The sequence below is a fragment of the Cibotium barometz genome, chromosome 19 (genome assembly GCF_041138505.1).
Source record: "Cibotium barometz isolate CiBa-2024 chromosome 19, ASM4113850v1, whole genome shotgun sequence".
Taxonomy (NCBI): Eukaryota; Viridiplantae; Streptophyta; class Polypodiopsida; order Cyatheales; family Cibotiaceae; genus Cibotium; species Cibotium barometz.
Window position 1 is genome coordinate 21,333,075 of NC_141064.1, and position 17,294 is coordinate 21,350,368.

The 17,294-nt window shown below is 38.0% G+C and overlaps 1 protein-coding gene across 2 annotated transcripts; it reads left to right on the forward strand.

Annotated features, from left to right (window-relative positions):
* Window positions 1-11,819: 11,819 nt before the first annotated feature.
* Window positions 11,820-14,032, forward strand: LOC147628346 (glucan endo-1,3-beta-glucosidase-like). Of its 2 annotated transcripts, XM_086814159.1 has the most exons (3): window positions 11,908-12,045; window positions 12,249-12,781; window positions 12,914-14,032. In XM_086814159.1, the coding sequence occupies exons 1-3, from the start codon at window positions 11,958-11,960 to the stop codon at window positions 13,559-13,561; spliced, it is 1,269 nt and encodes a 422-aa protein (XP_086670285.1). In that variant the 5' UTR covers window positions 11,908-11,957; the 3' UTR covers window positions 13,562-14,032. The 2 variants fall into 2 exon arrangements, with proteins under 2 accessions (XP_086670284.1, XP_086670285.1); XM_086814158.1 differs by having other exon boundaries at window positions 11,820-12,045; window positions 12,249-14,032.
* The last annotated feature ends 3,262 nt before the right edge of the window (window positions 14,033-17,294 follow it).

A 17,294-nucleotide genomic window follows, 5' to 3' on the forward strand; every position in this document is an offset into this window, starting at 1 on the left:
GTTATTATGGTCGAGAGGATGTGCTAAACCCTAACCCTAAACCCTAAAACCTAAACTGCTACCCTTCACTATAATGGATGGCATCAAAGAGGCATCGAATCACAATGAGCCGTATTGAATATTTGATTTAGATCATTTAGCACTCACCCCCTATCTTATCGCACGAAAAATGGCTCGCATGTTCATGAACATGTAAAGCTTGCGTGCATTGTGTGTGTTTCTCTATAGCATGCTAGCGTCCATGCCTTCACAAGGTTCACAAGCATTTTCTTATATCCACACCTTCACACACAAGATTCATAAACCTTCTCTTATGTGGTTCTTTACTGAGAAGTGTTGCCTAAGGTGAGCATTCAGTTGCATTTCTAGATGAGGCTGAGCATTTGTTGGTACTTGTGATCAAGGCACCTACACCATATGCCTCTGGATGACTTCAAGGTTGGGGAGCCTAAAGGACCTAGGGTAAGGAGAGAGAGATATGCTGGTGAGCCTAAAGAGACTTGCATAGAGAAAGAGCGTGAGAGAGAGAGATGTGCATCTAATTTTGCTTCTTTTTTTAAACCCTATAATGATGCTACTTTTTCTATAATAAAAATAGCCATATCTTTAATTTCGTTGTGGTAAAGCTGCACCTTCTTGTAGCACATGGTTTAATGTACTACCCAAATAAAGTTTTTAAGGAAGGGTTATTGAGAAATGTATTTGTCTTATGTAATATACTTCATACTTCATACTTTATACTTCATACTTCATGCTTCATACTTCATAGTAGTATTGATACTAATGTATAATATATGATATAAAATTGCATTCTATATTATGTTATAATTACTAATATCAATATATCTAAAATGCTATGTAATATTTATTTTTCTTTAAGCACAACAATGCCTTTGGAAGAGAAACCATGGCAAAAAACATGCACCTAAGCATATGTGGGCATAAGTAAGATATGGTACTAATTATTGGGAATCTAATATTGCAATCTTGAAATGAAGAGAAGTGGGATTATGGATCACCTACCAATACTTCTAGAACATTGTCAAATGCATGCGAAACTTGCATGATGGGGCAAGTAACATAAACATTATTTTGCAAGAGGCTAGCTATAGATCTCAATCTCCTCTCGTTAAATGAAGTATCATGGCTTTTGGTGGTCCTTACTTGGCATCACACTTAAGAATGGAATGAATAATTGTATGTAAATGTAAAGAAAACAAAATATTCTCTCTGTAGGCTAGATTTGTGGATCCGCCCTATGGGTAGCACTTCTTAAGGCATCATAGAACCTAAAGGAGGTAACCTCCTTAAAAATCACTTTCTATAACATTCCCCTCCCCAAAACCTTCCAATTTTTCTCCAAGCTCATTCAAATGTATCTAATATGAAAATATTGATTAGTACTTTATCTAAAAGCTAAATTTCTCATACCATAAGAAAGGAACAAAGGCAAACCATAGGGTCACATGGCATACCATAATATAATGGAAGAACGGCATACCATATGGTCATGTGGTAGTGCTCCATTTTCTTTTTAGTAGTGTAGATTATAAATTAAAATATAATTAATTATCTTTATAGAGATCATGCTTGAATTTACCTTCAAGAATTCATAAAAGGGTGTCACTATTGTGAAAAGTAAAAATTGTGTACTTGTTATTTTCTCATTACTAGATCATTACCTTCAATACTACTTACATAGTTCTATAAGTCAAATAAGAGAGTGTTTGTGTGTTCCAAGTCTTATTAATAAAATTTATAACATTAAGTAGTTTGACCATCATAAGTTGTTTATAAATAGAAATGTGAAACTTGTAGATGGAAAAGAGCATAAATTATTCGTATCAAACATACCCCTTTAGCAAAAGAGAAGTTGAAAATAATATTGATATTCTCTACGATTTTGATGTTTTCATAAGACTTGCACACCATGTGTAATTATTTTTTCAAGACTTTTGATGTTTTTATACGTCTTGCACACCATGTGCAATCATACAATTTTAATTTAATGTATTATAAAAAGCTTGAAATATCCACCACACACGTTGTGTGTCTTTTACAAAAAATTATCATAAGAAACACTTGTTACATTACATTGTGCTTTAGTTAATACCTACATTACATTGTGCTATAGTTAATACCTACATATGTTAAGAATTAATAAATAATGAGATTAACAAAAAAACACATCATTGTCATTGACTCTTCTTTACACATCATAAGAAACACTTGCTACATTACCTTGTGCTTTAGTTAATACCTACCTATGTTGAGAATTCATAAATATTGAGCTCTTCTTTGAAACAAATACACATCATTATTGGATTAAATCTTCTTCACACCAACCAAAAATGAAAAAATGTTTTGTTGTCAATTACTAAGCCATATTGCAAACGTATAGACAAATTTGTTTAATAACTTATAATGTAAGTCTTAAAAAATGTGCTAATGCCTATTTTGAATGCTTTTCCATGGAAGGGAATTCAACTAAACATATTCTTTTTCTAATTGTAGCTAAGTGAAGTAAGTTTTCTCACTTTTGTCACTCAAAACTATAAAGGTTCTTAAATATTTTTTGTTCTTTCTAAATATATTCTTTGAAATCTTTATTCTTTTTTTTTTGTGTGATTTTATTGTGCTAAAAATATTTATGCATAAATTTATGTGCTATTTTGATTGCATATTTACATTTGTAATAACTCAGTGTGCCCACTTTTAGCATTAGAAAATATAATAGTTCTTAAGAGATTTATGAGTTTTTTAACCAATTTTGTCTCTTGCCTTTAATGTTCTACATTCAATAGTTTCATTATTGTGTATGTGTGGATGTGGGGTGGATATATAGATAGATAGTAGAGACCCACAAAATGAGTTAATATGATTTTTCTTACTCATAATCAAGCTAAAAAGAATTAACCATCATTTTTACTAGATTAAAAATCATGAAAATATATAATCTCTTTCTCTAGCTTATCAAGCCTAGAGTTTTGATTAAAATAAAGAGATTATCATTGAGAATCATCCTTCTAACAAGGATCTAATCATAAAGATGATCAATCTTTTCAAAAGAGAGATTTTCTTAAAGAAAATATTATAATTAAGCATAAAGACTAGCATTAATCTAATTAAACATTATGAATCATTGAAAAACTTGATTTCAAGAGAAAACCATTCCTTTGAAAGCTTCTCAAGCTTTAGAGGGTTTGAGAAGAAGAAAATCATTGAGAAGGATAGAAAAAACCATTAAATTAGAGCTTACCTTTGATTTTGGCTTGATTCTATGAATAGAAGTGAAGCCCACAAGCAAGTCCTTAGCCACCAAGAGGGGGAGGGTAATATTCAAGAGAGGATGGAGAATAGAGAAGCTCCAAAGCTCTCAAAAGAAGAGGCAAAATAAAGGGATAATAGAATTACACTAAAATAAAGATAATACTGGCATGTAATTACTCAAAGATGAAAATACAAAGGAATGAGGGTCTATTTATAGGTGAGGGAGGCCACTAACCGAGTCCAAGTAGGTTCTAGAGGCTTAGAGCTTCAGTTTTGACTCAATTTGGACAAGATTTGGATCAGTTCGGCTCCCTTTTTGATCTAGTTTGCATCAGGAGAGAGGAGAAATAGGATTGATGTAGCTAATGAAAAGATGCAGGAGAGAAGAGAGCTTGAGCTCCTTCAAGCACACACATAGTGACTCACACAAACCCGAGAAGAGAACACACAAGGTGAGAGGTTGAAAACTCTTCTTCTACTTCACACAACAAAAAAGGTCTACCATGAAAATAAAGTGACTAACACACATAATAGAGTATATACAAGCGGTCCATAATGTGAACACGCTAAGTGGAGTCGATAGGTGTGGACTAGTCGGTGTAGTCCAGCTGCAAAATCTCTCGCCCGCGAAGATATGTCGGTGCCACCACCAAACCTGCCAGTGATGTTAATGTCGAGCGGTCATGTGAGACCCCTGCCCTCTCTGCGCATTGAACTCTGGAGTGCCAGCATCGGAAGTAGCAACCTCTTGAGCAGGGCAGAGCTTCCCATTTGAGGCCTCGCCCATGAATGTCCGGGCAAGGAACTAGTCCGGCGGTTCCTCCAAAACCGAGACGGGAAAAACTTTCCTCGCCCAGAGAGCACGCAAATCCTCTAGGAAAATCTGCTAATGAGAATTTATCTCACGGGGTCAAGAGCCTTAACTATCCTTTGTATTCCAACCGAACCCGCGGGTCACATGGCCAAATCAAGGGAGGGACTTGCACTTGGTTCATAGAGATCATCGCTTTTTTTCCCCCTGAAGTGAGGCACAACCGTTGATTCTTTCCCATAGAACAAGAATTTCCCTGTGACTTACTTTAACTATCGTAACTTGAACATAACTGAAATTTATTGTAGGAATCCATCGATCCAACCTAACCCCAACCGGCCCATTTAGCCACCAACCACCCAACCACTATATTGGTGGGATCCCTCTTTATAAAAGTTTGGCTATGTTGTGTCTTGGGTACTAGGGAAAAGAGTTCCCAGGCCCCCTAGCCACCAGCACTCATGCAAAAATATAAAATAGACACACCACTTACGCACCCAATATGAAATTGTCTTTTTATCAGATTCAATTATTTTCAAGATAGAATTTACAATAAAACCACAGTGTTTCCATCATAATCCTCAGTATTCTAGTTCCATTGTTTTACAATCAAGTGTCATCCAAACTCTCCGTTGAAGACCAGCTAGTCAACCAACAAGATCCAATTTCATAGTTTCTAGTCCACTTAAATAATTTCTTGCCAATCCATGAAGATCTCCCTCGACATACGCATGGGTATCCTAGAAATCGTCACGAGCCCGTGCATCGCTTGGTCAGAACCCTCTAGAAGCCTCCTTAGGTGTCGTAGCACTTCACTCAGGGACTGCTTTGTCGACCCTCGCCCATCGTACTAGAAGTGCACCATTTTTAACCGTACTGAGGTTGGTCAAGACCTTGGAAAGCTTTAACGCAAGAGACGTCCTTCGATGACTTATTTCTAGACTATTTTGGGTATTAGGAAAAATTCTCTAAATCAGACCGTTATCCCTTCTTTGTACTGAAGAAATGGGAATAGTCACAAGTCTTTCTTAATTTACGATTCGAGAGATGGGAAAGCATCCTTCTTACCCACCTTCCTCCCGTGGTCATGGTCTAGCATAGAATTACTTGAATTTATTCCTAGATTCATTTCCTAAAGATATTTATCCATTTATCTCATAAAATAACTGTGATTTCTAATCGTAAGGGTAAACATCCAATAATATGAAAATTCATTATTGCTTGGATATAATAGAACTATAAATAATTCTACTCGTGAATAATGGAACTTAACAAGGATATTTCTTTTTTTAAATGATCCTTTCATTAGGAAAAATGTGGACTCATTTTTGGGCCCTCTAAGAAATGCCAAGTCATCATTCTATACAAAAAGGGGGATCGTGGATAACTCTATCCATAGTACCTCAAAACTATATCATGTAGCATATCATTGGACAGATCTTGATGAGATGATTCTAATGCACCAACCTCCGACAAATTTGGAGTTTTTATGCTCAAGTTATGGCCTCTCCACCAAAAAGTAACCTCAAAAGTTCCATAATAGAAGCCTCACCCTCGTCCTTATGGAATATTCCCTAGAATCTCAAAGAGCTTAAAAGACCCAAAAGTGAGTCCAAATTTTCCCTAATGAATAAATATGCATACATCATGTTATTAAAATATTCACATAGAAATATTCTTAAATATTCTTTTCTCCTTTTGAACCTAGGCATCAACATGCCATAACTATCTACATAGAAATATGATGAAATTTCTCTTTTTGATACCAAAATTAATTATGTGTATTCCTATTTAAAGATACGATGAAAATTCCTCTTTCGACAATAAAAATATCCATGTATATAAATACCATGAATATACCAATCTAAAATATAACAAAAATTCCTCTTTTAATATTTAAAATGTTTATGCATAGAATATTGTGAAAATTCCTCTTTTGACATCTAGATATTTATGCGTGCATATACTATGAATGTATATTCAAAAATGTAACAAAAATCCTTCTTTTAGCATTAAAATGTTTATGCATAGAATATGATGAAAATTCCTCTTTTTGCATATCAAATTTATGCATAAATATAATTACATAAAAATATGGTGAGACTTCCTCTTTTACTATAAAAATTCTTTATGAATAAACCTAAGCATAATTACATCTAAGCATCTTGCTTATTAAAAAAAATACCCAAATATAAATTCCTTATGAAAATAATTATAAGAATGTTAGCATAAGCTCTCTTTCATCTTAAAATGAATAAATATGAAATTTCTTAACATAAAAACAAGCTTAAATAAATTAACCTCATTTCAAGTAGATTAAAAATGATAAAAATGTTTAATCTCCATCTCTAGCTTGCTGAGATTAGAATCAAGCTTATCCTTCCAAGAAGGATTTAACCATAAAAGTGAGTATTCTTACAAAAAAAGAGAGATTACAAATCAAAAATAATAATTTAAGCATAAGAGATTAACATTAATTTTTTTAAATAACATAAATCAATAAGGGCATGGTTTTAAGAAGAAACCATGGATTAGAATGCTTCCCAAGCATGTAGAGAGGTTGGGAAAAGAAGATTACCATCCAAGAAGAGAGTAAAACACCATTGTTTTAGGTTTACCCTTGGTTTTTGGCTTGATTCTTTAGGGAGATGTGTAGCCCTAAAAGAAGAAGCTTGAACACCAAGAAGAAGATGGTAATCTCCAAGAGAAAAAGAGGATTAGTGAAGCTCCAAAGTTTCACAATGGAGAGGCAAGGTAGAGGGATAATGGAATTACACTAACTTGAAAATTACACTAGCATGTAAATATACTAAGATGATAATACAAAGGAATGGGGTTCTATTTATATGTGAGGGAGGCCACCAACCAAGTCCAACTGGGATCTAGAGGCTTCGAGCTTTCGTTTGATCCAATTTGGACAAGTTTTGGACCAGTTAGGCCCACTTTTCTTATCCAGTTTGAAAGAGGAGAGAGGAGAGACGAAATATCTCATTTTTTTGAATTAAAAATTGGGAAAAATGATGAGATTCTAGGTGTCTCCTTTATGAGCTCCACTCACCCTCCTGAGGTTCAAAATTCCATTTTTTTACTAATAAATCCTAGTAGTAGTCAACTCTTCATCTTATGTGAGAATTTACTAATTTTTGGTGGATTTTATTTTATTATTGCATTTTTCTTATTCAAACACTTGGATTAACCCCATTGGCCCTTTAGAACACTGTTTGAACCTTAATCCATAATTTTTTGAAAATGGGTACCCTTAGGCTAAGGTGTCAAATGCACAAATTCAATTAATTTCTAATGCATATTGGAAAACTCTTTTTAAACTTCTACTTTAGGGGAATTCATCTTAAATTTAAAGGATAACTTCATATCTAAAAATATCTCAAAACTGTATTATCTCTCTCTAGAATATTTTCTCTGTCTAGGCCAAAAACAAAGGAAAACAATGTTTTCTTGTATTCTAAAATAGGGGATGATTATAGGGGAGTGAGAGGAGAACTTATACATCTCTTAGGGGCTGAGGAGGAACCTTATAGGTCATGTAGGCACCTCATCGCTCTTCGTGAGTGTTAGCTCATGTTGAGCTTGACATCTCAACACTCCCCCTAAGCTCAATTCCAGCTCATGAACTCCAAGCATATCTCAAAATCTGTGGAGCTTCTTAGCTCCCAGGGCTTCGTGAAGATGTTAGTGACCTGATCCTGTGTGTTGATGTAGGCCAAGTCGATGTTGCCTCCTAAGACTCTCTGTGATGAAGTGGTAATGTACCTCAATGTGTTTCGTCTGCGCATGGAAAACTCGGTTCCTAGCCAACTGTATACTGCTAAGATTGTCACAATATATGATAACCTTTCTCTCCACATGCAACCCTAAATCAACAAGTAGCTTGTGTAACCAAGCTACCTCACACGCTACCACCATAGCTCCTTTGTACTCGACAAGGCAACTGTGGGCTGCTTCTTGTTGCTCCATGTCACAGCAGCAGCACTCCCTAATGAAAATATAAATCCATTGTAAGATCTCCTGTATGAGAATGCTACCTGCCCAATCTGCATCTGTGTACCCATATAGCTCCAATGGTACACCTTCTGCATAAAATAATGCATAATCAATAGTGGCCCTTAAATACCAAAGTGTGCGTTGCACACTGTCAAGATGTGGTTTGCATGAAACTTGCATAAACTGGCTCTCTAAGCCAAAATGTAACTCAAATCTGGCCTACTGATTGTGACATAGATCAAACTCCCCACAATCTTCCTGTACATAGTGGGATCCTCCAACACATAACCTACATCCGCACACTAAGCTTGCCATTTTTATCTAATGGCACCGAGATTGACTTACAATCAGCCATCCCATACTTGGACAATATATCCAATACATACTATCTCTGTGTGACAGCCAAATACTCTCAGGTGTGTGAATGACCTCAATTCCCAAATGCCAAATGTCTATATTTGCAACAACTCCTGAACCATTTGCAAACATTGCAGCATTCACTTCAGGCATATTTACATTCAATGTAAACATTCTTCCCACTCTGTTGCCTTTTGTAACCAATGTGCACTTATCTTAAAAGTCTTCTACATAATAGCCATCAGGGTTAAACTGGACCTGCAAACCCTGCTCAATCATCTGGCCAACAGAAACCAAATTCTTTGTAATGTTTGGAACATGAAGTACATCTGCAAGGTACTTCACCTTACCATCCTGCATAGATAATGGCACATCTCCAACATGGGCAATCAGATGAGTAGTGTCATCCCCTATTTCAACAAAACCTAGTCTTTCAAGACTCTTCATTTCCTTGAACCACTCACCATGACTTGTCATATGGTTCAAAGCACCTGAATCAACATACCATACGTCATTCTTACATGTTGTTTTATCATTTCAAGACACAGCATTAACCACATGTTGCATAACAAACAACCTCTCATTATTCTCATTATTTCTGCTAGAGGATGCATAGTTATTTTACTGCACTTTTTCATTTTGCATGTCACTCTACTTTTTATAGCAATCTTCCTGCACATATCTAGGCTTACCACAGTAAAAATAGCCTCGTGTATCATCATGCTGCCTTTGCCCATTACCACGACTTGTTGGCTCCCCCTGCCTCTAAACTGGCCTCTTCCACTTGTGTATTAATGTTGCGAATATTGGGACTGTTGTTGTTGCTGACCATAATTATGATTACCTGTTCGGACACCACCTTGGCCATGTCCACAACCTCTACCTCATCCTCTACCTGCACTTGTGTAGAACGCCTGTTGGCTTTGAACTATTTTTGTTTTGTGAAGACTGTTGATCCTCACCCAAATTCTTATCTTTAATGATCAACAGTGACACCAAATCTATGAAGTTGGGAATGTTTTCTCGAGTTTGAATAGATGTCTTAAACGCCTTGTATTGTCACCCGAGACCATGTAGACACACTTCCACCTTATCATCATCATCAACAACAAAAACACCCAATTGATGCAAGGGACTCCACAATGCCCTTGATCTTTAAGGCATAATCATTCACATACATATTTTTGTTCTCCACAGTATGAAGCTCATTCTCCAACTGAATCTTTCGTGCCTTGGTGTTGGTTTCATATAGCTTCACAAAGGTATCCCATGCATCCTTAGGTGACTTGGCATCCTGTATATGTGCCCAATAATGGTGTACACCCAGTGTAATCAATCGCCCTTCTTGTAGTTTCAAAAACAGAGTTTTGCAGAGAATCGAAACTTACTCGCAGTGGCCATGAACGCCTGCGAACTGAAAAACAGAGGTCCAAACGCACTGGAAACATATTTTCGGCCTAAAAAATGTTGTCCACAATGGGTGATATGGTTGCCATATAGCTCACAGTTGCCCTATAACTCTTCTCCTACGAAGAAAGCTCCTCAATCATCAGAGTTTGTTTGCCAATGCCTCCCAAAGAGCTCCCGACAAGGGTGTACTTGCCAACACAAAGGGGGAAGAGTAGATGAAGCTCTTACCCTTGTACCGCTTCATATTCTTCTCTTGCTTGCTGCTTAGCCCTTAGCATGAACTAGGCTCTGATACCATGAAAATCTATCCATGATCCTCTAACTTGGATAGATTTAGAGAACTCTTGCACTTAGGCCTCACTGGGAGAGGTATTCCATAACCCGATTGATTCAAAAGAGATGTTGGCAAACAGACTTTTGCACTCATTTAGGAGGATACAAGAGGATCTCCCACTTCTTTTGGTTATTCTTACATGGAGGCCTCCCCATTAATCATTAGTGGAGGGTTGTTTTTGGATTAGACCCCACCTACCCTAGATGCATGGTAGCTTCTGAGACAATGTAACATATCATATGTGGGTGTAGGGGTGCACTCAAAGGATTTGGGGCACTATAGCTCAACTTATGTGCAGATTGAGGAGATATACCATTTATGTTACTGGGGGTACTATTGTTTGGCTTACTCAGTCTAGTCCATAAATATTTTTTAAGGGCAGCAAGGATCTAGAAATTTTCATAGTGATAAGTAGAGGTGTGGCCTAACACTGCATGCTATTAGATATTACTCATATTACAGAGTATAAAACACCTTTGTAGACGATTGATACTACTTGGGAGCTCATTGCCAACATCAGAGCTTGACAAATTTGGAGGGCTAGATGCATGGAGGAAATTAAGGTATATGATACTCATATTTGAATTTGTATAGTGTATTTGTACTATATGGAGAAATATTACTCTCACCCTCATGGGGCTACACGGGCTTGTATACAGGGACATCCATATTCATGCAAGCAAACCACATTGTCTTCATGAGGGAGTGGGATCAAGGGATATTTTTCTCATCCACCCCCATAGGACTCTCTTGGCCTCTTTGTGCCCCATATTGGTTGAGATCACCCTACATTTTAGGATATGGTCTAGCCGTGATTTTGTATGGTGTATCCATACTTAATAGAATTCTCCTTTCTAAAGAAGAAAAAATCCAGATGGGAAAAAGTTGACAACATATGTAAAAAGGTTTTAAAAATGTTGTTAGATTCGTTCTTCAATACCTTTCTTCAATGCACTGTGTTTATTGTTGTAAGAGTGTAATTTGAAGCAGTTACAAAGTGGACAACCATAATGACATAAGTTGACAGTAAGTTTAAAAAGGTTTTAAAAATGTTGTTAGATTCGTTCTTCAATACCTTGTGTTTCATGTTGCAAGCATGTATAATTAAGTATCTTAGTGCCTTGGGTTTTTGACCAAAATTTTTCCAAGCCATTTCTATAGAAATATTCAACACATTTCATGTAATCTCATAAGTCATTTAATTTCATGTAGTTTCATTATTAATTCATGGTCGGAGGAGGAAACTTTTTGCCAATCATAGAGAATGGGGCTTTAAGAAGGTGTTACAAGGTATTTGAAAACTTCCACCAATAAAACAAAGAATCTATATTCAAATTTGTGCATGGTCGGTGTAGTTGTGGTATATGTAACTAAAGTTGTAATGTCCTAAAGTGGGGTTGGAAATGCTTCATCATTGCATTTGAAGGTGGAGAATGTGGGATATCCACATATCCAACTTTAGTTCTGGTACAATTAAAGTTGTAATGTTTTAAAGTGAGGTTGGAAATGTTTCATCATTGCATTTGAAGGTGGGGAATGGGGGATCTCCACGTATCCAACCACAAATACTTAAATGTTTATTGTTTTGAAAGTGAGGGTTATGCTTATTAAGCAAGTGGTCTAAATTGTGAGGGCCATCTTTTGCATGTACTATAAATTTTCACTTGTCTTGAATGTGATACCGTCTCTCTCTCTCCCCCTCTCCCCCCCCCCTCCCCTCCCTCTCTCTCTCTCTCTCTCTCTCTCTCACACACACACACACACACACACAAGATGGTGTGCAATCTACAACAAGCGAAACGGCAACACTTCATCATCATGATTGCATTGGTGTCAACAAACTTGTGTGCACCTGCTTTAGGTAATCGCAAACTAAGTTCAACTTATTAAAACTTGCTTCAGAGCCTTCAATATGCTGTGATCTAAGGGGAAGTTCATCAGACTATGCATGTGTTTGTTTGTTTTTTTTAATTTGTTAAAGTTGCTCAAATATAGGCCTTTAACAATGGAGCCCTCCTAATCATTTTCAAAACAAGGGTGTAATGTGTTGTTTCTGTGTGGCAGGATTGGGCAAGATTGGTGTGGACTATGGAGTGAATGGGAACAATTTGCTATCTCCCAAGCGAACGGTCGCATTACTGCGTTCCAAAGGCATCTCCAGGGTGAGAGTATATGAAGCAAAGCAAGAGGTCATGCAAGCTTTTGCAAACTCAGGAATAGAACTGATGATCGGTGTCCCAAATGAGGAGGTCCCCAAAATAGCAGCAAATGTAGTGGAAGCCATCAATTGGGTCACTCAGAACGTGGCTCCATACCCTTCTTCCAGCATCTCAGCAGTCATAGTAGGCAATGAATGGCTTCTTGATTCATCCCAAGACCCTGCCTTATTACTACCAGCCATGCTTAATATCTACACTGCATTAACAGCATCACAAATCCTCCACTTAGACTTAAGCGGCATTAAGGTTTCTACCTCCCATGCCTTAAATATACTTGGGAAGAGCTTCCCCCCTTCATCTGCAGCTTTTCAAGGGGGGCTTCTATCTGTTTTAGAACCGCTTCTGGACTTCCTGCAGCAAACTGGGTCCTTCTTCATGGTGAATATTTTCCCTTATTTTGCTTATGTGCAGGATCCCAATGTCTCATTGGAGTTTGCACTCTTCGAGTCCAAGGTGCCTGTGCAAGATCCCAACACAAAGCTAAATTACACGAATTTGTTTGATCTTCAGTTAGATGCTGTGTATGCAGCGTTGGGGTCAGCGTTATTAGGGCTGAAAGGAAAGCAACAACTCTATGGAGTGGATGAAGAAGCTAGCCGATCTCGTTATAATCACCCCCGGGTGATAGTGGGCGAGTCAGGCTGGCCGTCCGGGCCGGGGTCGAGTGGGTCAGTGCCACATGAGATGGTGGATGGCATGATGCTTAGTGCTAATTACAAGGGATCATCACCGCCATTAACATCATCAACAACCTCCTCACCACCGTCGTCGTCGTCGTCGTCGTCATCACCACCACCATCACCGACATCAACAATGGCACGTGACTCCATTAACGCTAATTACCACCATAATCTTAAAAAGAAGAGATCATCGTCTTCACGGCCCGCGTCTTCTGCTGCATTAGCGAGTAATAGTTACACATGCAGTGGTGGGCGAGAGTGCACAGCCGCTACAGCGGAGAATGCGCGGGCCTACAATGGGAACCTAGTGAGGCACGTGCTCGGATCATCGATTGGAACCCCTGCCAACCCCACCGCCCCTATCGAGGCCTACATCTTCGAGATCTTCGACGAGAACCTCAAACCAGCCGGCCCCGAGCAGCACTATGGCCTCTTCTACCCCAACGGGTCCGCCGTCTATCCCATTAACTTCCACTAGCAACATGCAAACATTTCTTCATTACAGATCGTAGCCACCTTTCTCTTTTCGTATATATATATATATATATATATATATATATATGATAGCTTTCCTTTCAAACATACAAAAGGGCACCCCTCTCCATAGGGCACCCCCCTCCCTCTCTCTCTCTCTCTCTCTCTCTCTCTCTCTCTCTCTCTCTCTCTCTCTCTAGCTTTCCTTACATACTTTCAAAGGGCACTTTTGGTGATGTTGTACGCAAATGCTTATCTCCATAGGTTCTAGCTTTTAATCCTTACGCTCATATAATGATCATATACATCCATGCTTGTATACCACTAGATCCATGACTACCCTACCATTACAACTTTTTGGTCACTCTAAAGCCACAGCATTGGTTTTCGATCTATAGTCTTTTATGTTTACAAATCATCATAAGACAAATTTGTTCTTTTATGTTTATAAATCATGATAAGACAAATTTGTTTACATATCTAATGCCAAATCTAGATTGTAGAATGACTAGTTTAAACATGAAGCTTATTTTGTAAATCTTGTTGTAGTGCTTTGTTGTAACTTGAGTGTTGTCAAGGTTCATTGTTAATGTTTGTTTAAAAGTGGCTAGAGATACCTATTTGAAATGATCATACATGGTTAAAGACCATGTCCCAATGGTCTTATGTGGTATATATCTATATTCATATTTTAAAAAGTGCAAAAGTGTGACCCTAGATTAATCCACTTCATAAACAAAAAGCTTGAATTTTCTTGTAAAAAATAAAAATATATGCCAAAAACTTGATTAATACACATAGAAGGCTTTTGTATTTTTGTGAACATCAATTGCTATATAATGAAATTTAAAAGGCAATGATACATGTTGTTATCTAGATAAGTTGCTCCACTATGCTACTAAAATGACCTCATTAATCTGCCATATAGCATTGAGCCAATTCTTTGCTACTTTCCAATTAACCCTTTGCCTTGAAACATGCACTCACTAACTCCGAGTATCATCTAAATTCTTCCCATTCATCTTCATGTAGAAGATGACCACTATGCCTAGACCTTGTAAGTTCTCCATATTGATTGGAGCCATATAAATATTAAACAAGATAAATTAGGATGAATTAGCATCATTAAATTTGGAATCACATACTCATGTTTCACTTTTCTTCCCCTTTCATACATAGAAGTTATAGGCATATTAAACTTAGTAAAAGTGTTCAATAAGCACATAGTAAGCATATAGCTATAGTGGTAGGGACATTGGTTACCACTCCTCTGCTTCTTTGTCTGTGGTTGCACTTTAGCAAGTGAGGGATTTATTTTCTATGCTCACAAAGTTTTTTGGCAATGTATAGCTAATTAATTTAAAAAATATATAGATAGTAGTAAGGACATTAACTGACCAATTTTTGTTTAATGTATCACCTAATCAATTTAAAAAATATATAGCTATAGTGGTAGGGACATTTGTTTACCACTCCTCTTCTTCTTTGTCTATGGTTGCACTTTAGCATGTGAGGGATTTATTTTCTATGCTCACAAAGTTTTTTGGCAATGTACATAAGTCGCTTGGATTTATGTGTGGCAAACATCATTTCAATTGGAGAGATGTTTTTCTTTTGAAAGCATATGTGAAAGGTGATGGCTTTTTATGACGTGTGAAGCCTTGGTGTGGGTTCCTTTTGCTTAATCGGGTGTGAACACCCCTTTGGGGGAATCTAGGTAAGTAGATGTTAAACAAAAAACCAAAGTTCATGGTGATGGCCCTTTGTCAAGATTGAAATAAATATTTAAAGAAATAAAACATACCCAATGAAAAGAAAATTGTGAACGTAGCTAAAAAACCAAGGCTTGACCAAGAGGGCCTTTTTTGGTTGTTTTGGGGTGTACGTGTGTGGGAATAAGTGAACACCAAAGAGGAGGATAAAAAAAGAGAACGACACGGTAGGACTTGCCCGAAGAAATTGTTATTGGGTGGGCAAGTCAGGAGGTGAAGAATAGGTTTAAATCGGTATTGGAGAGTCAAGCTGGTGGTATTGTTTGATCTAGGATCCATTGACTAATGGACAAGACCTTGACCATCCATGATGGTGACTTGAATAGCTCCGTGATCCAAGATTTTTTGAACGAGGAATAGGCCTTCCCATGTGGGTACTAACTTTTTTGCCCTTTTGAGGTACCGTGCCTAGTACACCAGTACTAGATTACCTATTCCAAAGTGGGGCTAGCGCAAGTGACTATCATGCCATGCTTTTCTTCTATTTTTTTCCACCTACAGTGCTTGAGAGGATCTTGCTCTTGTCTCCTCCAAAACTAAGAGACGGAGGATGTTGGTGGTAGTGTGCATGGCCATGGGTTGAGGGAGTGGAGAGGAACCCACCCGGAGTGATCCACTTTTAAATTTAAAAGGAGAGATTTCCTTCAAGACAAAAGGCAATTGAAAAAGGGTTGTGTTGAGTTGTGGCTTTACACGCAGTGCGGTATGCCCAGAGGGTGCCGAGGAGAGACTCTGACCATTTGTTTGGTTGGTGCTGGCACATCTTCTTTAAAAGCTGGCACAACCATTTGTTTGGTTGGTGGTGGCACATCTTCTTTAAAAGCTGGCACATAACTTTGTTAGTGCTCTCGGCTTGTCCGTTGGCTTGGGGTAGTAGGAACATGATTTTTTATGGAAGATTTGGTAGTTGCCTAAAAATGTGGAGATAATTTCATTGACAAAGTGAGATCCTATGTCGTCTTGCTGGTGATTTCAAGGGGACATCCAAACCTGGTGAAGATATGCTCGTTTAAAAACTGAGCCACTGCATGGGCAGTGCAATCTTTTGTGGCTTGAGCCTCCCCACTTTGTTGCATAATGTGTGGCCACTAGAATGTACCTGTACCTGTGTGTATGGGAAATGGGTTCAATTGGCCCAACAAAATAAATTCCCCATGTGAGAGAAATGTGTAGAGGAAGATGAGATTGTTTAGTGGGCTTTGGGCCACACCTTTGGCACGTGTCACAGCACAATACAATCTCCTTCTTGCAATATTTGAACATTGTGGGCCACCATAAGCTTGATTGAAAAATATGGTTGGCTTTGGCTACACCCGAGTAGTGTCCACCGGATTTAGCCCCACCTACATGACGGGGCTAAGACAACCTTTGTCACCCAATGGGGCACATACTTCTACAATCTGATGCCCTGAAGTTTGGGTTGTGCAACGCGCTGGCCACATTTCAACGCCTTATCATTAACATCTTTAGGGAATTTCTCCTAACTTTCCTCCGTGCTTTGATTGATGATTTTTCCAATTTCACTGGTACTCATTTATCTACTTGTATAGAAGCCTTTGCTAAACACAAATATCGATTATCCTTAATATTCACCGAATGTAGGTCCTCCAAGCTATACCTTAACCCTTTTAAGTGTCTTTTTCTAGTACTGCAAGGTACCCTCCTTGGTCACATAATCTCTGCACAAGGCCTTGCTCCTGACCTCGAAAAAATTGTAGCCATTCTTAGGTTTCCCCCTCCCATCAGTCCCAAGCGGCACTCAAGTATTTGTTGGGCACACTAGATATCATAGAAGATTCGTAAGAATGTATGCTGACATAGCCCTACCATTAACTCGTCTTGTTTGTCCCTCCACTCCCTTCCACAGGTCCACCACAAAATCCAATGCTTTTGCTTACCTCAAAAACGGCTCAGTGAGGCCCCCATCATCTTCCATGTCCATACAAACCCCAACCAAATTGCAGT

Bases quoted from the DNA above. Each gene is read 5' to 3' on its own strand.
- LOC147628346 (XM_086814158.1), top strand. From the start codon at position 11,958: ATGGTGTGCAATCTACAACAAGCGAAACGGCAACACTTCATCATCATG. The intron at 12,046-12,248 runs GTAATCGCAAAC...TCTGTGTGGCAG, and splicing joins CTTGTGTGCACCTGCTTTAG to GATTGGGCAAGATTGGTGTG.